Here is a 20,877-nt window from a genome sequence, read left to right on the forward strand (position 1 = left end):
TGAGCTCAGACCACATTAAAAATAATGGTTAAAGATCAAATAATGTCAGATGTATGTGGTAAACTCAACTGAGATCAGACACAGAATATATAAACTCAACTGAGATCAGACACAGAATATATAAACTCAACAGATCAGCATCACGTTGCATCTAGTTCTGAAATTTAGAGTGCCATGACTTCAGTTTATAAACTCATTTGAGATGAGACAGCATCATGCTGAATTTAACAGAAACATCTGCTATTTAATAACATCAGACTGGGATGTGAATTCATAAACCTTTGAGATCAGACAGGATCGCGTGAAGATGTGGAGATCAGACAACATTGTATTCTAGACAGCATCTCGAGCTGAATTTATAAACTCGTCTGAGATGAACCAGCATTATGCACTAGCATTTGTAAATTGAGCTGAGATCAAGTAACATTAAGACAGGTTTATGAGATCAGATGGGATCATGTGCTAAATTTCTAAACTCATCTGAGATTAGATGGCACTGTGTCGCTGGACATTTGAGATCAGACCTGCAGCAGACCAGAATGTTTTGAATTTATAAAACCACCTTAAAATAGACCGGTTGTACTAATGAACTCCACATTTGACCAGAATGAGCGGAGTTTATAAATCAGGTCTGATCTGAAATCAGACGGCATCACGAAGCAGATATTTATCCCAGACCAAATAACATCAGACAGGATCATGTGCTGAATTTATACACTCATCTGAGATCAGACAACATCGTGTCCTGAATGTACAAACTCATTTAAAACCAGACAGAATCTGAATAGCATATTGCTAAATTTATAAACCACTTTGAGATCAGACTACATCAGGATATACTGAGTTTAGAAACCCCCCTGAGCAGAGTCTTCTGAAATCTGATTTTTACACTAGGCGGGAATAACGAAAACCATCATCTTTTTACTTGTTGATGGTTGAATGAAGACATTCGTTCGCTAAAGGACTGGCTGCAAACATTCAATAATGAATAAATTATCATGTGCAGCTAGGCCAATGCACACACATTCATTTCTATCCAGTGTTGCAAGTCATCTAAACCAGTCGCACAGCATTTAGCTAATACCAAGTAATAACAACATATTGTAAACGTATTCAATAAAACAACTTCTGATTTCAGCATCTCCAATTAATTAAAATCAATTCAAGCTCACATTTGTATCATTATTTTTATTTTCTTGAAAAAGAAAAAAAAAAAAGTGAAAAAGCTTCTGAAAATAATTATAATGCTACAGATTTCTTTCTGTCGTACTACAGGAGAGGAATACATTTACACAAGGGTGTTTATATATATCTCTCTATACTCTCAGGTATTAAGGAGGGAGAGCAATTAAGAACAAAAAGGTATTCCTCAAGCAAAATTACATTTAAGTGGATGAGTGGGAGAAAAAAAAATAAATGCAATGCAAAACCTCCACACTACTGAGGATAAATGCGTCAAGATGACAGGATCTGGACAATGGATTAGAGTATCGTTCAACAGTAGAAGCGAAGGTTTCTAAAGGCAGACTGAAAGCTGCTCTGAAATAGAATTCAAATAGCACCTGTTTATCTCTTTAATAGAAGAGCCCATGGCATGACAGGCCTGAGAACCGATCTGATTGCCAATTGCAGTGTTTGTGTACACAAAACAAAGGGAAATAGTTAACTAGAAAAGGATACTCATCACCCAGACCTTTTATACATAAGCCCCACCCTGAATGCTTTGAGCTCCTCCCTCCTAAGCCAGTATACATGAAACCCGGTTCTCTGTGAAACAGAGAGCCTCCCTACAGACCTACAGAAGCCATCACACACACACACATACATACAGACAGACAGACAGACAGACTGTGTTCCTTCCAAGTCACACAAATATTCACAAAGTCTCTCTCTCCCTGAGGAGGGCGGGTTTTACGATATCCTCTGGATGAGCTTGTCATCTGATAGGCAGTAGAGGGCGTTGACAGACAGCTCGGAGATAAAGCTTTCGCACGCCTGCCGAGAGACCCCTTTGCAGCCGCGCAGGTCCAGTACGGAGAGACAGGACAAGCGCCGCAGGTACACCAGACACCGGTCTGTCAGACGGCTGCAACCTGATAACATCAAGCAGGGAAGTTTTTTCATTCATGTTTAGCATTTGACTCCTTAGTTAGGAGCTGTAAATGGGTTGGTGTGTGTTTGCGTACCTGCTAAGTTGAGGTGTGTGAGCGTGTTGCGTGTGGAGGAGCCCACGGCGCTGAGGAGGTTGAGAGCACCATCTGTGATGGGACAATGCGAGAGCTCCAGACGAGTGAGCAGAGGCATGTGTCTGATGATCAGCCTCAGCGTGGCTTCGGTTACCTCCAGACCGCACAGCCACAAGCACTGCATGTTTTTCATCTGGGAACGGTTGTCACTGCCTATGGACACACAGACACATGGGTTTCAAGCAGGGGTGTGCGATATGCATCGCTTACAATAATTTCAGTTTTCACATCATAAAAAAAAAAAAATTACGATATTAGCCATGCAATGTGTCACTTGTGAGCTTGTCTGTCTTGTTTTGCATCTCCAAGTTTGTTTGTTTATGTTTAACGCCATTCCAGCTTCTGTGGCTATTTTCATGGCGAAAAATATTATGGCTGAATTATATCATGTTTTTATCATTTATTTTTGCTAAAAACTCCAAAACCGCATTTGGCTTCACTCTGTTAAAATCTCTTCAAAACATGCTTGAATTATTGAATAAAGGGAATTGGCAGAGAGAACATGTTGGAGGATCTTCCCCAATTATTAAAAACGTTTGTCATCCTGGAATGACCTATTCTACAGCGGGTATTTGCATCTCCAAGAAACATAGGGTGCTCCATTAGTGAACGAATCTGAACAAATCAGTTTAACAAATGATTCAATGACCAAACGACTCGTTAAAAACTAATTGCTGAAATTTACTCACCCTCAGTCCATTCCAGATGAGTTTCTTTCTTCATTGGAACAGATTTTGAGAAATTTCACAAAACATTTAGCTTTTCACTACACGAGACATTAATTGATGGACTGGAGTCCAGTGGATTATTGTGATGTTTTTATCAGCTGTTTGGACTCTCATTCTGACGGCACCCATTCACTGCAGATGATCCATTGGTGAGATAGTGGTGTAGTGCTAAATTTCTCCAGTTCTGTTCCGATGAAGAAAAACTCATCTACATCTTGGATGGCCTGAGCAAATTTTTTTTTTTGGGTGAACTATTCCTTTAAGATAGTGACTTGCCACCACCCACTAGCGATTTGTGTTTCATTCTTAAAGTATTCATTTTCTTAAAACAAATTCATAATTAAATATAAAATAAAAAACAGTTGTAAATGCATGCAACCCACTTTTGAGCTGCATTAAACAGTCTGTGTAAATAAATGCTTTTTCAGATGCACCTTCAATGTCACCTCTGCAGTGCAAAGATGGATTTTATGATTTCATTTTATTTGTACTTACTACTTAGTCCTCTTCGTCCCATGAGAGACATAAGGCTTTGTTTTTATTTGTAACAGTGTCTTATTCTAACTGAAATTGTTAAAAGTAACAATTTGGCAAAAGATGATACATGCATGTAATAAAGTATTTTAAAAAAGCCCATAAAAAAATATAAAAATGTCCTTTGAAATTAGTTTAGGGGACAAAATAGTGCAAAACACTGCTTTGAACTGACCACTGCACATAATGGCAAGCTTTAGCAGTCAGCTGTTCATGACAGGCCTAAACCAGCCATGGCACCAGCACAAAAACAAACTCAGCTAAATACTGTCTAATTATCATTATGACCAAAATACTGAAATATTTTTGTCAATATAGCACACCCCTAGTTTCATGTAATATAGGAAATAGCAATAAATAAGTTTAACAGCTGTCTTAAGGCCCATTCACAGCAAGAATGATAACTATAAAGATAACGATATTAGCGTCCACACCAGCGAACGATATCAACTGTTAATTCTAAGTGCACGGTCGTCTGCCGCTTTAAATTCTCAAGCTCGGCTGGATTTTGATTGGGTGTCAAATGTTTGTATCGTTCATCAGCCGGAAAAAATGGTTCTGAAAGTGATTCCAACGATATTGTTTCTCTGTGCTTTTATCGTTATACCTGTGGTGTGAATTTTGATAATTTTGAGAACGATTTTTAGAACTACATCTTTATCGTTATCGTCCTTGGTGTGAAGGGGCCTTTGGGATTACCTGGTGGGTTCAGCAGCTCCCTGATTTGTGCATCTTTGATGCCATCGGCCCAGCTCAGGTCTAAAGAGCGTAGTAAAGGACAGCTTGGAGAGCTCAGTGCTGACACTGACACCCAATTACACCCTGATAGCACCAGATCTTTAAGGCCTGTGAGAGAGCTGCCTGTGAGTCATAGATCATAAAATATACAGTGTATAAAAACAGATGCAGTGGTGATGTGAGAGTAGGCACCTGGCAGGCGGTTGATGAGCCAGCTGAGCTGCTTCTTGGAGATGTTGGCCCAGGAGAGGTCCAGTGTGACAGGCTGCCGTTTGATGATGCCCGTGAGGGCCAGAGGACTTATAGAGCGGCAGCGGCTCAGACTGATCCGGGTCCATAAACGCTTGTCACAGCCCCTATAATCACACCACTGTATTAGAACACACACACAACTTTGCTCTGTTCCAAAGTCTAGTGAGCTGCCTTCACAGGCAACATTCAAAGGCATCATGGGCAAGATATCTTGTTTGGGTAAAATTCTGATGCAGCATCAAGTGTATACTTCATGATGAAAGTAATTCCAGAATGCATTGCATCAAAAGTCCAAGATGGCCAACAAAGAGAGGGAAATGCTGATTATAAATAAACATTTTATGCAATGCTGAATTATTTTAATGACTAATTTACACAATGTGCATGCAGTATGTTTATGATTAGAGTGGCATGCTGTTATCTTGGTAACATGTTAAGACCAGATTTTTTGCAGAGAAGTATTTGTAGGGCTGCACAATTAATAAGAAAAAGATCAAACCACCTAATTGCTACAGTTGTGATTTAATAAAATAATATTCACTGCATGTTTCAGAGTGATGCGTGGCACTATTTATTTAAACGTGAGCAGATCATAAGCCGGTGTTTTAAGTATCTCAGAGTGGCTTGGTTCACTGTAATGGTTGCTCTACACATACTCCATCAGTTTATGTGCACTTGAAAATGCAGCAACCATTTTCCCCAAATTTTAATAAGATTAACATAAAAAAACTGCCCATTATCAATGTAAAGAGAAGGTTTAAGGATTCCCTGCATTTTTCCGCCAAAATAAAAGATTCTTGGCTTTGTGTAAAAAAAAAGACAGCCATATTTATTAGTACTTTCATTTTACAGTTGTACTGGAAAAATGTTTAAATAGTATTTTTTTTTTGTATTGGAGAAATATATGCAATAAAGATAGTCTTGGCAAAAATCAAAAGATCCTCCATTAAATATCCTTTTGTAACAGTGAAATTATAGCTATTATTTATTTGTATGCATGGATATACAAATAAATACAGCATACACTATACACTTATTTAAAAAAAAAATAATTATAATTAAAAACAACAACAAGAAGATTTACTATAATTAATAACACACAATAAGTTTTTTTTTTTCCCCCAAGTTTGTACTCACCATTTGTACCAACTCTTGCAAACAGCCATGCAAACGCACAGCTCTGCACGAGTCAAGTAGCGGAACACGGACACCCAAACCTCTCTCTCCCAGCCTGGCTCATTCCCTCCGTTCTGCTCCGCTGAGGGCCGCAAGGTGGAACTGGGGCAAGTGTCTGAGGATTTCGTCTTTTCCGATCGAGTCTTTTTCCCAATTCTCTCTCGAGTCAGCCGGTGAGGGGAATCTTTAAAGTTTGATCTCAGACTCCGCACCATGTGTGAGTGTTTGGATGCGCTTCTGGTCAGAGTGTGTGGTGATGATGAAAGAGTATGTGATTTGTTTACGTGCAATCTATCCGCAGGCGAATGAGGACTGTCTGAGCGAGAGGCACCGTTTCGCAGTGGGGGACGGAGCAGAGCTTTGTGGTTTTGCGGAAGGCTTCTAGAAGACAAGTTGGCTTCCAGTTTGGGAACAATGGCGCTAGGGTCGCGCCGACCCCTCGATGGCTGTAACGTCACTGTGACGCAGGACCCCTGGCCTCTGACATCATCATTTAGCACCACAGAAGTGTCAGATGGAGTCGCCTCTCCTCCCTCACTGCTCCCCTCGCTCTCTCCGTTTCGATGACTTTCTCCGTTCTCGTCTTCACCAGCTTTACCCCCTCGTCTCTGAGGACGGTTCTCTTTACCATTATACTGTCCGTTCTCTTTCCTCTCCTCCGGTTCTTCTTCCACAGAGTCATCTCTTTCAACCTCCATCTCCATTCTTTCTCTCAGGCCTCCCCCTCGGCCACCGCCTCGGAGTCGTACCCCTCTTCCACGACAGGAGGACATCCCTCGGCCACGGGAAACGCTCCGTCCGGGTCCCGCTCTGACTACGCCCCCTCTCTCCAGACTCCGCTGACGCAGGAGCTTTGGAGAAAGAGAGACAGACGAACGGGTCTGAGAGACAGACAGAAATAGAGAGAACGAAAGCACAGCCGAGAGCGACAGAGAGAGATTGTGAGAATGGTAAAAGCAGGATTACAGATGCGCTGCGATGAGGGATGCAAATGTTATAGGCTCAAAACACTCACCGACTGGAGGATTTTGTTCCTTTCTAATTTTATCTGCAAAAGACAATAAGAAATCAAACATGCATTACATGAGAGTTTGACAATCACCATAAAGCAAGTTTCACATTGCAACTTAATTTGGCACTGGCCACTTGAGACAAAAAGGGAACATCAGGCCAACCAGAGTCATTTATGTTTTATGTGAAATTAATGGGCAAGTAAATCTGAAATCAGATTTAAGTAAGAAGAGGTGAAAACCCTTAAATATACAGGTGTACTTGATATCTTGTTTTTTTTGCCTTTTTATATTTAGTGCTGTCAAACGATTAATCACATCCAAAATAAAAGTTTTTGTTTACATAATATATGCGTGTATATTTATTGTGTGTGTGTATATATTTACATTTATGCATTTTATTATGCGCGCATATATATATATATATATATATATATATATATATATATATATATATATATATATATATATATACACACATACATACACACACATATACATACACACGCATGTATATATTTAACAAAAATTTTATGTTTATACATTAAAAATATTTGTATATAATATCAATTATATGAATATAAATGTATACATGGAAATATTTTCAAAATATATACTCTGTGTGTGTGAGTATATTAGGGGTGGCACGTACGCGTACCGAACCGTACGGTTCACGGGGCAAATTCCAAATGGAAGTGATCATCCCTATCCCCTTGGAGTGGGGAGTTTGGAGTGAACAGGGCATAATCTCCAATTGGGATGTTCCCGTGACAATGCAGCACATTGTCCGTCAGTGCCACCCCTATTACATATATTACTTAACTACTTAAATTGAATATAATATACAATAAATTCCCAGACCAACTATGTGAAGTAGGGGTGGGCGATATGGAAAAAAAAAATATCATCGCAATTTCTTTTTTTTTTTTTTTTATATCACGATTCACAACTTTATCACGATTCTTTGTCATGTTGGTTTTACAAGTTGTCTGAGCATTACAGCCAAACTAGAAAGACAAAGCCTTTCAAGGAAAATATTTAGGCCAAAGTTAGCGAAGATAAAAATCTACGTCATTATTTTGTCTTTCTTATTAAAAAATAAAAACAAAGATGCACATTACAAATACATATACTATACAAATAAAACAAACAGTGCTTTATTTTCAGGTACAATAGGTGTATTTAGCAGAGCATTCAATGAAATTGAATGAACAAATATAAAAATAAAACACTAGATAGACTGATTCCTAAAGCAACTGTATTAAAGTTTTTGAGTCAAGAATAGAGTGATTTTTCTCTTTGCGTTTTGTTGTTTTGTTAACGTTAAATGAATAGTTCCCCCAAAAATAAGTATTCTGTCATCTGTCTGTCAATTTTGTCATAATGTTTTATTTTTATACCATCATTTACTCAAAAGTTGTTTTAAACCTGAATGAGTTTCTTTCTTCTGCTGAACATAAATGCTATTTTGAAGAAGGTGGAAAACCAAACAGTTGCTGGTCGACTTCCACAGGATTTTTCTTTCCTGCTATCAAAGTCAATGTAGACCAGCAACTGTTTGGTTACCCTCATTCTTCAAAATATCTTATTTTGGGTTCAGCACAAGAAATTAATAGAGGTTTGGGACGACATGTGAGTGAGTAAATAATGACAGAAATAAAATTTTAGGGTGAACTATCCCTTTAATGACAGTCGACAGCATGTTTAGTGTCCTGTCCCTTTAAGAGCTGCACGCATCTAATATACAGGCACGCATCCGTTTCTCTCTTAACTATTTACTTTCCAGATAGAGATAACCAACTCAGTCTGTATGTAAACCTTGTGTGTTTTGACAGTATTAGCGCAAAATATAAGTTAGTTGAGTAATCAGGCGCTGTTAGACAGGCTTTTTAGTGCGCGTGCTTCAAGTGTATTAAACATTTAACCAGCAAGGCTTGTATGCAAATATGTACTTTTGCGATTGTGAATAAGTGCAGTGTCCTGTCAGAGTAACTCTACTGCTGTATGTCGTGTTGTACAGTATATAGAGACGGAGGCGCCAGAACTGTATTTGACATGATGTGTGCTTTAGCACGATACTTCTTCAAAAGCAGATCGTGGAGACATTTTTATCGTCCACGATCAAAAATCGTCATATCGCACACCTCTAATGTGAAGTAAGCTTCAAACTATTGAAAAAGTGCCTTTCATTTTTGACTGTCTACAATAATGCTATCGGTTCTCATACTGTGTTCTAGTATGTTTTCTTTTTAATTTTTAAATTAATATTTTGATTCAGCAAGGATGCATTAAATCAAAATTAACAGTAAACATCTATAATCGTACAAATGTTTTAAACTTAAAAATAAATGATCTTCATCCAAACAATCCTGAAAAATATGCATTAAAATTTCCACAAAATATGCAGCACAACGGTTTTAACATTTATAATAACTGGAATTGTTCATTGAGCAGCAAATCAGCATATTAGAATGATTTCTGAAGAATCCTTGATCACATGAATAAATTATATTTTAAAATATATTTAAATAGAAAAGTTATTTTCTATTGTAATATTTAATTGATTTACAGTATTTTTGATCAAATAAATGCAGACTCGATGTGCATAAGAGACTTCTTTCTAACACATTTAAAAAAACCTTACATAACCATTCAAAGGTGTGGGGTCGGTATCTTCAACTTTTGATTATAAGGTTGTCAAACATGTTGTGCAACAAATGTAAGTGTAATGAATGGAAAGAAACATTATATCAGTAAAACACATGTACTGTATGTGCACCTGTTCGCATTCTTACCCTTTTCCTGAGCTGTAACTCAAGCGCACCTGCTCTCCTCCTGTTCTGCTGGTGCTGCAGCAGGAGTCTCTGGGAAGGGGGCGGCTGTCGTCTGGAGCGGGTCAGAGGCAGGGATGGGGGGGAGAGGGTCGGGCGACCTCTGCGCCCTATACGCAGACCCCCCACCCCAATCCCCTCTCTGTATGCCCGCTTAGCTGGAGGACCAGACAAGCGACTGCTGTTAGACATGCTGCTGTCTGTCTCCTCCTCACTACTACTGGAAGACTTCAGGGGGAAAAAATAAATTACACAATCATCATCAAATTAGTCTTCAGATCCAATCATCATATGAAGAGTGTGTCAAGCAAAGGCCTGTTTAAACGGGATAAAAAAAAACAAAAAAACAAAAGGACAGCTGGCAAAAGCAGAAAGCATACCTCTGTTTTCTTGCCCTGGACACATTTTGGACATTCCCAACAACTGGGAAGGTCCTTATTAATAATACCCTCACAGGGCACCTGCAATATACAAGTGGCATTAACATAGTACATATAACAGCTAATTCCATACAGACAAGATGTGGGACAGACATGTACCTTTATACATTCTGGATGAGTGATCTGAGCACATTCGGAGCATTCCATGAGCGTTTGGACGGACTCAGAGTCTTCAGACTCCTGATAGCCTTCCTTACATATGGCACATACTGCAGTAAGAGGTAGAGCCGGCTAGAAACATAACACGAGTGTGAGATACAAAACTCCTTAACATAGTACATAGAGTTCATTTTAACACAATTTATATTTTTGTCTTTAGTTTTTCTTGACAATGCTTTCCTTTAGACAACATTCTCAAACTGTATTCATTCATTCATTAATAAATCAATTTTTTTATATACACTACTATTCAACATGTTGGGGTTGACATTTGTTTTTGAAATAAGGTCTCTTATGCTCAATTCAGGCTGCATTTATTTGATAAAAAAAAAAAACACAGTAAAAATAGTAATGTTATGAAATATTATTACAATTTAAAATAACAGTTTTCCATTTTAATATGCTATATTTTAATATTATTTCTAGTTGTAAGTCTTCAGTGCCACATGATTTCCTTCAGAAATTATTCATATACGCTGATTTGCTGCTGATTTTTTATCAAAGCTAAAAACAATTGTGCGGCTTAATATTTGTGGAACAGTGACATTTTTTCAGGATTCTTTGATAAATAATTTCAAAAGAACAGCATTTATTTGAAATAGTAATCTTTAACAATAAATGCCATTGCTGATACTTTTCAATAATCATTGTGTTCCTGCTAAATAAATGTATTAAATTTCTTTAAATTAAAAAAATAAATAAAAATAAATTTCTAACAGACCCCAAACTTTTGAAAGGTAGCATATATGTAATGGACAAAACTAAAAGCCTTTCTATCAGTAATTTCACTGATGACATAAACACTGAACACAGATACTCACTGCAAGACACTGACGGAGAACACAGCTCTTCTTGAGTCTGCCTGGTCCCCCAAACTTCCTCATGTCCCTACAGTAGTTGCAGTCGCCACACTCAGTGCGCAGACAGGCCTCGCAGCGTTTGCAGCGCACACGTCTGCGTCTCAGAGCCGAGATGGAAGAAGACGGCTTCACGGGTCGAGGAACCGGCGGCAAGACGGGGGATGAGCCGGGAGCGCGCGGGCGGTACAGCAGAGACAGAGGCACCGGCTCATACCACGAGGGCTAGACAGAAGCAGACACATTTTTACTTCAACTCACTGCATCTGTACATGCTGTATGAACAGTGGTCATAGTGTATAACCTACCCTTTTGGGCCATTTGACGATTGGCTTTCCAGTGTAAGACAGTTTGGGGTTATCATTGGCATGTTCCTCCAGTAGCTTCTGTTGGGACAGAAAGAAAAACAGAGAAATGAGCTTATGTTCCCCCCCCCAAAAAAACAACAACAACTGTATTTATGTGGCCACATGGTGTTATGTTCGCACCCGTATGTCACTGAGCAGTGCTGGGGCGTTTCTGATGCCTGCTGGAACACATTTCTTGTGTGCTGGCAATTCCTCTAACTTGTGCAGTAATTCCCAAAGCCCTTCCAGCTCAAAGGGCGTCAGGTGAACTTTCACCCCTGGACGAGCAGGAGATGCTGCCTCTTCCTCAGGCTCCTCCTTCACCATCTCTTCCTCCTCCTCTTTCACTACATTTTCTTCTTGACCATTAACGCCTCCTTGTTTAATCACATCCTCCTTTTTTAGCCCTGTGAAGCACAGAACAGATGTGCCAATGTGATTACGGTTGTATTGATATGTTATTGGACGCATTTATGGTTTGTGCACTGACCAATGCCCAGTGAGTGCTTCTGGAACTCAGGTGTGAGGTGAGATGTGTTGGTCAGACAGTACAAGTAACGCTCCAACACATACCAGCACATCTCAAAGTAGAAAGGGTAGCGGAACTTAGCAGGGACCTGCATGGATAAACCACAGAGACAGTCAGAAAAAGTTCACAAATGGGCATCGACGGAATAATCGAGAACTTGTTTGAGTGCTCACCCGAGTGCGGTCCTCAATGTTGAAAATGTTGAGCTGCATGGGAATATTAAAGCTGTGCAGAAAGTTTCCCCCAAACACCAGAGTATCCATTGGAGTGTAAACTGCATGGATCCACCCTATACACACACAGACAGTGGTTTGGTCCTAGAAAACCTGGGAGATTCTTACCTGAAGCATTTAATGCGTGATAAGCATGTGTACCTGAGGGTATCATGAATGTGTAGCCTTGCTTCAGTTCAATACGTTGGCACATCGAGGCTTTATCGCCGAGAAAGATGTCACCCTGTTTCCCTGACAACACCCAGTTCTCATAGAGCTCCAGGTTCTGAGGTGTGGGCGGGATCAGCCAGAACACCTGAGATCATTCAGAACAAAGTCAGTAAGGACAGGCAATTATGAAACACCAGACGGGCTGACTGACACATAGGGTTGAAAAGTTTATAAATGCCAATGCGCAATTATGGAGAACAAGAGGATTTGAGAAGGAGAGGCTGATCCAAAAGGATCAAACAACCCGACAGCAATTAGAGCTAAGAAAGAAGATTCTCACACATTTAATGGTTTAAAGTACTAAGAAAGCACAAATCTCTAACTATGCTACTGGTCAAAAGTTTGAGGTCTATCTTTTTTGCAAGAAATGAACACTTATTCAGCAAGGACACTTTAAATTGACACAAGAAAAAGTGACAAAAGACAAAAAAAGTGTTTCTAAAAAAATATGGAGCAGCCCAACTGTTTTCAACATTGATAATCATAAATGTTTTTTGAACAGCGAATCAGCATACTAGAATGATTTTGTGACACTGAAGACTGGAGTAATGATGCTGAAAATTCAGCTTTGATCACAGAAATACATTAATATATACTCAAATTGAAAGTTTTTTTTAAACTGTAATAATATTTCACAATATTAATGTTTCTAAAGCCTTGCTGGGCAGAAGAGACATACACATTTATTTTTTTTAAACATTCCCCAAAACAAAACTTCTTAAGAGTAGTGTATGTTCGGAATAGGTTGCTACCATACTACCATTATTATTTCTGCAGTATATAGCATTTCAGCTGCACATAGTATTGTCTGTAAGCAGCAATACCTGGATGGCCCATTATATTGCCAAAATATGCAGTATACAACAGAAAACACTGCATGCAATACCATATCCCACAGTGCAATGTGGCTGACCTGACCTTTTATTTCCAGCATGACCTCTGAACTCAAAGTAGTTACAGTCATGACAGCTTTCATAACTCATTTTATTAGACTAGACAAATGTTAAGACACTTTTAGACTAAATTGGATTCATTTTGATAAATATTTCCCATGACAATTAGACAACACTCCATGAATTAGCACCAAATTAAACATGCAACATGTTGAAATCACATAGAAGAATAACACTATTTGAAATGTTTAGTACTGCATTATGCTTCAAATACTATTTCTGTTGAAGTTGGAAGTACAGAGTATATATAGTATTCAGTCAGAGTAAGCGAGTATTTAATTCTGAACTCAGCCTCTTTGTCAGCACACTACACAGTGTTGTACCTTTAAGAAAGCACTCACCTTCCTTCCCCTGAGGATGTGATACCAGACCGATGTGCCACCAAAGTCTATGTGGAAATCTGTGAAGCATCCCTCGACACTCATCAGACAATACCTGAAAAACACATGGCTGGTATGATCAACCTTCATAAACCAAGTTTATGTTGCCCTAGCGTTCAGGTTTAAATTAAATTGTATGAATGAACAAAACAACTTACTTCTGTACTTTAGGGTACTGCATGTCTATAATGGCATTGGTGGAGTCTCTCTGACTTTCTTTAAGATGCCGTGGCCACATGTTGTCCACCCAGTCAATCATATCAACCTAATGAAAACACAAGCCAAGACATAAACTGTTTTGCACACAAAAAAGGTATGAATGCTTTTGTTGAGCTCAACTGAAAATGTATTTTCCTGGCAAGACAACTAACAACAACAATCATAAAATTTGCTTCAATAATGCCAATGCTTCATCTGTTTTTATTGCATCCTATATTAGGCTTCTTTGATATTTTAATCATTTATTATTATTTTTAATCATTTAATTGTATTATTATATTAGTATTATTATTAATTGATATAACATTCTTTTTTTCTCCAATATTCAATAGTGCCATTAGCACATTTGTTTTTTTGCGAAATACCTATCAGTTGACAATAATTGCGAGTGCACATACCGAGGTGGGTCTCTTGACTAGATTTTCTAGTTTTGTGTGACTGAACTCCAGGCTGATCACATTGTAGAGTTTTTCACGTTCAGACGGCGGCGTCTCATAGTATCTCCTCCACTGCCCCATTGACATCTCAATGCCTTTTTGAGTGGTCACATCCATCACGTCAACCATCCTGCGACTGCCTATCAGAGTAAAGGAAGGGGGGGTTGGCAGGTATCACTGATAATGGAGATGTTGAAGGCATGAGAGAGTGATAGAGGAACAAAAACTTCTGTTCTTACCCACAAACAATTTCACATCACTGACACTAAAGTCTGGGTCAGGCATCCTACAAAAGACAGATAATATAAAGCGCTGATGAGTTTCAAATGAGTTCAGTGACTACAAACACAGGCATGAAGAAATAAACCATACTTTATGCCAAGACCATCTGCTTTCTTGAAGATAATGGGGTCCCGGAGTCCCTCCCGTTGGATGTATTCCAAGGTGAAGTCTGCAAAGAACACCATACACGGTTAACATGGATCTCCAAATATGCAAGTTTTTACAATGCTACATATTTCAAAGCAGCTTAACAGATCATGCTGCTTCATAACCAAATCATAGGTGGCAGTGGCAAAGAAAACTCTCAATATGGTTTAGCTAGGATAAGAGGAACTGAAACTCAGCACATGGAGCTCACCATACGTCAGTGCAGGAACTAAACAACATACAAAGTTTAGCACACACCTTTCCCATCCATAATTTTGACAAGATCCGAGTTGAATCGGTCACATTGGAGTTTCTCTTCAAGGTCAAAGGACCTCTTCCCTTCGATTTCATCATCTGAAATGCCATCATCTTGGTAACGCCGTCGCGTGCCAGTCCGCTGAAAACAGAATGCCAAATAAAACGATGAAGAAACAATACTCAGATTAACATAGAAATCTTGATTCGCATTAATACAATATCATTTTTTACTACAACATACTTTGACTTAAACATTTACAGACCAATGGCAAACTCACCAGCATTTTCCCACAAAAAAATAAAAATAAATGTTTTAGGAAACTTAGAAATCCCAGCCAGGACATGTGCAGGAAAAAGAGGATGTATGTTCATCCAAACTTTCCTTATCTTTAGTTTCAAATGCTCTACCATAGCTTTCTGGCCCAAGTGAACATCAGAAAGGGTGGATCCCCATTTAAAGTAAATATTAAAGAAGCCCATGTATTATTATACTGCTGCTGTGGCACAGTCTATGTGATAAGGCAGTGTAAACGCATGAGAAAGAGGTTTTGACAGTCTCTTCCCTCAGGCGTGTGTTCACTGTAACATCAACAAACCCCTCGGGTGTGAAGCCAGGCCTAGAGCGCCAGCTGTCGACGGTATAACGCCGTTACAGCTCGGTTAAAACTACAAACAAACGTTCCCCAGCCCAGACAGCAATTTAGTGCACATAATAGCTGTTGAGTAAATGAGAAACTTACCAGGCGTTTGCTATAACGGGAACTCCCCTCTTCCATGCTCTGAAAAAAATGAAAGGATAAATTGCAAACGTTTCTTGCAGACGCTGTAATAAATTACATCAGGTGCAGCGAGCATAACTGCATTAATGCATCAACAGAGCTGAAACCAACTTGAATCACAGGAATAATACCAAACAAATCACCAACCTTCATGAAAAACGACTTAACTTTAAAGTACCAGCTGATTACCTACCTAGCATACGCTAAATATAATGCGTTAAACAATGCTCCACATAAAATGTAATTATGAAGACACTAAATTTCATGAAAAATCAAAAACGATATTAACTGCAGCTGCAGACTGAAATCGGGTGCAACCGGTTTATGTGTCACAACCCCCCTTGAGCTGCCTTGCTAACAGCAGTCTGTGCATTAAGGGGGAGTTAAATGCTGTCTTGGTAGGAGGCTCACTAGGCTTTGAGACACACTCATTATATAAACCAGCAGTACGATCAGACAACAGAGCCCGTTTAAATGCTCCCATTCCCCAGGTAATAAACCAAAACAACACATTTTAAAAGCAAAGCTATCGAATATTTTTATCTGCAACTAGTGAAGTAAATAAACAGCGAAGAGCTGTGACAGATAACTGACATTTATTGCAGTTGAAGCTGCTCTAGTTCTGAAGCGGTTAGCTTGAGTGAACGCTCCGCTACTTCTGACCGAGAACCAGTAATGTTAATATAATTCAACCTAAAAATGGGCTTATTTTCATCACAAGGCTCAGTAGTAACTGCTCTATTACTGAAAAGCATATGGTGGGTTTAAAATAGCAAAGTCAAGCAGCTGACAGTGGAGGCTAACCAGCTAATTCACTAGCATTGCCATTGACAAGCCGCGCTAGCCCGTTAGCCTGCTAGAAACAAAACAAAAAAGACCTTTAAACAATACCTAGCCTTCTACTTTCGCTTTCTGCCGATAGCGTCGAGTCGCTCTGTGGAAATAGCCTTAAAACTTCCCGTTCGACTGCAAATTCATTCTGTGTAATTGTGTCGTTCTTTACTTGATATTCTTATTTTTGTACGATAAAGTTAAATCAATCCGCTTTCATCCGCCATTTTCAGATTGTCATGATACTCACACTCCACGACTATCTACTCATACGACACGCCCCTTAAATGAACAGCCAATGAGATAGCGGGAATGCGAACTAGACGAAAGATGATTGGGTCAAACGGATGCCAATCATACGGGAGCTTCTGATTGTTAACGCCCCTTGTTCGTTCATTATATTTCGCTAGCCAATAAATGTTGGTATTGTTGCTCATAACGAGCAGTTTATTGGCTATGGAGTGAAAATCGGGTCATAATGGCAGCCTATTGCTGGCAAGAATATTTTTATTAAAATATAAACCTATAAACGAAAGGATACAATCTCTGAAAACTCATTGGTTGATTTTTGGTCACCAGAAGAGGATTAAAACGAAGCTCTGGTTTCACAGACTAGTCCCAGACTAAAATGCACGCGAAAATATCTTGCTCTGCCATCTCTTAAAATATGCCAGTGTCATTGTTCTGTGCCAAGATGCACACCTTTATGTTTTCTTCGAAGGCATTTTTATAAAAGTTGCTTAAATATCTTAATTTAACTAAGGCTTAGTCCTGGCTTAAGTTGCATTGTCTTGTAAAACAGCCAAGTCAAAAGCCATCAAAAACATCCAAGGGTGTCTGTCCTCTGATTGGTCGCTGCTAGAGATTAAATCCACATCAAACTAAATTTAAAAACCTTTCAAAGATTAGTATATGAATTAAGTACGTTAAAACAAAAGCACGTTCCTTAAGTCTCATTTTAATAGATAGTTAACAGAACACATGAAATACAGCCATCCCTGATTGAAGTATTCAAAAGACGTGTGGTTTACTACAGTTAAAAACAAACAGCAACACCAAAACACAGAACCAAACGATATAGACCAAATTTATGAGACGTATGACTATGAGGAACGAACCAGAAACAAATATCTCTCTCTCTCTCAGGCTGCTTTCTTTAATAATTGTTCATGTTGTAGAGCAGTGTTCCTCAAATCTTTCCCTGGAGGGCCAATCTGCTGCAGAGTTTAGCTCTTATCCTGATCAAACTCACCCACCTGTGATTTTCTAATGATCTTGAAGACTCTGATTGTGTTTGATTAGGGTTAGAGCTAAACTCTGCAGGAGTGGGCCAGATTTGAGGATGCCTGTTGTAGACCGCTCCACACAGATGTGTGTGTGTGCAGCAGGAGGCGCTGGGCTCCAGTCCCTCATGTGCTCTGTGTGTGAGGGGTTTGTCTGCATTAAACACTGCACAGAACATGCATCTCTGAAACACCGAGAAGCAGCAAGGGCAGGAGATAAGGGGAGCCGGCTAAGCTGTGGTCTTGATGTCACGTCAGCCTGAAAGATAGTACAAGTGAAATGAGATGAGTGAGATTAAGACTGGGGTCAGATGGTGTTAGGGTTTTTTTTGTTAATAAATTAATGCTTCTATTCAGCAAAGACACATTAAACTGATCAAAATTGAAATACGATTAACAAATTCTGTATAAATTCATCAAAGAAAAAAGTAGGCCTTTGATGGTTTCAAAAAAATGATGCAGCACAACTGTTTTCAACATTTCAACATTCATAATGAATAAATTCATAATCAGAAATGTTTCTTGAGCAGCAAATCAGCATATTAGACGGATTTCTGAAGGATCACGTGACACTGGATTAATGATGCTGAAAATTCAGCGGTGCATCGCCGTAATAAATTACATTTTAAAATATATTTAAAAAGAAAATAGTTATTTATAATTATAATAATAAATCACTGTGCTTTTGATCAAATAAATGCAGCCTTCAGTAATAAGACATTTGTGAAAACCAGTCATAAGGGTCAGTTTGTTTTTATTTAGATTTATACATCTGAAAGCAGAATTAATAAGCTTTCCATTGATGTATGGTTTGTTAGGATATGACAATATTTGGCCGAGATGCAACTATTTGAATATCTGGAATCTGAGGGTGCAAAAAAATCTAAATGTTGGGAATATCGCCTTTAAAGTTGTCCAAATGAAGCATAGTTTAGTTCTCGCCTTCGCCAGCCTGACAATGCGGGTCCGACCGGCGCCGCAAATGGCTGCAGGACCCGGATGGCTGCTTGCCAGAACTGGATTACTACCCTGTTGCAGTCGTGTGACTATGTTGTTGATTGACTATGTGCTTTTTGTTTCTGGGGTGTTTTTTCTGTTCTCACTCTCATAAGAATATAGTCTGTGAATTATTTTTTTTCTCCCCCCCTCTCCTCATGTCATGCTGTATATTTCCTCACTTCAAAACAAATTCCTCGTATGTGTAAACATACTTGGCGAATAAAGCTCATTCTGATTCTTCTGATTCTGATATTACAAATCAAAAATGAAGTTTTGATATATTTACGGTAGGAAATTTACAAAATATCTTCATGGAACATGATCTTTACTTAATATCCTTATAATGTTTAGCATAAAAGAAAAACTGATAATTGTGACCCATACAATGTATTTTTGGCTATTGCTACAAATATACCCCAGCGACTTAAGACTGGTTTTGTGGTCCAGGGTCACATTAAAAAAAATAAAAAACCCACTATAAAGAAGCTTTTGTGGAATGATACGATTCCATGGATAATAAAGAACCATTTTAAAAGTGTTGATGAATACAAGAGACTTCTTGTTAGTATATGAAGAAAACTTGCCCAATATGTGATGCACACTTGACCTTGGTTATATAGTTGTGAACGCATGTCACTGTGGTTTTAATGGGTTCATTTGTTTACCTAAAGGATTTTATGATGACTACAGTCTCATTCCATGGAGCTTTAGTTTGGAGGACAGTATATTCAAAATAATTATAAAATTTAACACCACTGCTGGAGACAAACACACATTCATAACTGGGCTGTTGACTCAACATCTTCTAGTTTCATGTGACAACTTGCCCCAGTCTCCCTTATAAATGTGAATGCTAATTGGAATGCTTACCATTAAGAAAAGAAGCTGTAAAGGTAAGAAAAGACAACAATCCCCAGAATCACACAGCAAAGCATGATCATCATTTTCTTCTACAGAGAGAAAGACATGTGTATGAGACACTAAAGACAAATAATAGAGAGAACAAAAGGAGTAAGTTAGTAAAAGCACATAAAAAAGGGAAATAAATTCATGCCACTAAATCTAAGTTCTCACAGCAGATCACGTCTATTAAAAAGTTTATAAAAAAAAAAAAAAAAATCATGCACAATTCTTTAAAATTGACAGAAGGGAGAAAGAGGAATAAAACAAAGGAAAGGTTTAGGTTTAAGGCTTGTGTGTCTTGTGTGTTTAAGTAAGCAAGCAATCACTTACCATCAGGTGTAGAGCACATTCATAACACAAACCAAACAAGTTCTTCGGTGCTTCCTAATAACATGATTCTGCTTTTTGCGCAAAGAATATACGTACAGATCAGAAACCTGCTGATATTACCTCAGTCACTCAGCTGAGCCTAAACCTGCCCAGCCAGCTTCTTACTGAGGCTTTGGTCAACTTTTTTTTGGTTAACTTCCTCTGTGTCAGTCAGTAAAGGATAGTTCAAGGCCAAACAAATTATTAAAGCAACAATATAACAGACCTATACTGTCATGAAATGACTTGTCATCAAACAGTGTGTAGAATATTACTGATAATGCAGATACTGATACAGTATGTCTTCCAGGAGAATTGCACTGGCAAAAAAAAAAAACTTTTCACATGACATCACAAATATCGTAAGTTAGAGAATGCATATAGAATAAAATTAGTGTCTTAAATTCAGAGGCTGCATTTTAAGACCGGATGCATCACAGCGGTGCGATGAAAGCTGTACCAATTCAACGTATCCGTCAAATGCTGCCTCGAAATGCATCCTTCGTTTCCCGGTCAATGAAGGACACAAATAACGAATCCCTCATGGCCCAGACTATCCCAAGGTTCATTGTGCGCTGGTGATGACAGGATTTGTAAAATTTGAGAGAGAAAATGCCAGATTACACTTTCAACTTCAATCTAATGTTACAAAAAACTTAAATTTGTTTAAATATTGACATATCTTTCTAAGATATGATTTTATAGTTAGTTGGTACTTTTTATTGTCTAATTAAATGGACCAAGGTA

The 20,877-nt window shown here is 38.5% G+C and overlaps 1 protein-coding gene across 2 annotated transcripts; it reads right to left on the minus strand.

Moving 5' to 3' along the window:
• Window positions 1-1,163: 1,163 nt before the first annotated feature.
• On the minus strand, window positions 1,164-16,840 carry LOC306883371 (lysine-specific demethylase 2A-like). 2 transcript variants are annotated; one of them, XM_079438572.1, is made up of 23 exons: window positions 16,637-16,840; window positions 15,707-15,745; window positions 14,967-15,105; window positions 14,652-14,730; window positions 14,519-14,565; window positions 14,241-14,419; window positions 13,782-13,888; window positions 13,585-13,678; window positions 12,222-12,375; window positions 12,021-12,136; window positions 11,809-11,935; window positions 11,460-11,725; window positions 11,280-11,357; window positions 10,936-11,196; window positions 10,055-10,186; window positions 9,896-9,976; window positions 9,480-9,743; window positions 6,690-6,722; window positions 5,636-6,555; window positions 4,439-4,602; window positions 4,208-4,354; window positions 2,187-2,399; window positions 1,164-2,093 (listed from the first exon to the last, which is right to left on the minus strand). In XM_079438572.1, exons 2-23 carry the CDS (start codon window positions 15,740-15,742, stop codon window positions 1,912-1,914), a joined length of 3,819 nt encoding a protein of 1,272 aa, XP_079294698.1. In that variant the 5' UTR covers window positions 15,743-15,745; window positions 16,637-16,840; the 3' UTR covers window positions 1,164-1,911. The 2 variants fall into 2 exon arrangements, with proteins under 2 accessions (XP_079294698.1, XP_079294699.1); XM_079438573.1 differs by having other exon boundaries at window positions 5,636-6,525; window positions 16,637-16,822.
• Between the last annotated feature and the right edge of the window lie 4,037 nt (window positions 16,841-20,877).

This window comes from Barbus barbus (genome assembly GCF_936440315.1).
Source record: "Barbus barbus genome assembly, chromosome: 17".
Classification (NCBI taxonomy): domain Eukaryota; kingdom Metazoa; phylum Chordata; class Actinopteri; order Cypriniformes; family Cyprinidae; genus Barbus; species Barbus barbus.

Excerpts from the sequence above, each read along its gene's own strand:
- LOC306883371 (XM_079438572.1), bottom strand. The coding sequence starts at position 15,742 with ATGGAAGAGGGGAGTTCCCGTTATAGCAAACGCCTG. Across the intron at positions 12,137-12,221 it reads CACATTCATGATACCCTCAG|GGTGGATCCATGCAGTTTAC; the intron begins GTACACATGCTT and ends GTGTGTGTATAG. Across the intron at positions 6,556-6,689 it reads GGAACAAAATCCTCCAGTCG|ACCCGTTCGTCTGTCTCTCT; the intron begins GTGAGTGTTTTG and ends TCTGTCTCTCAG.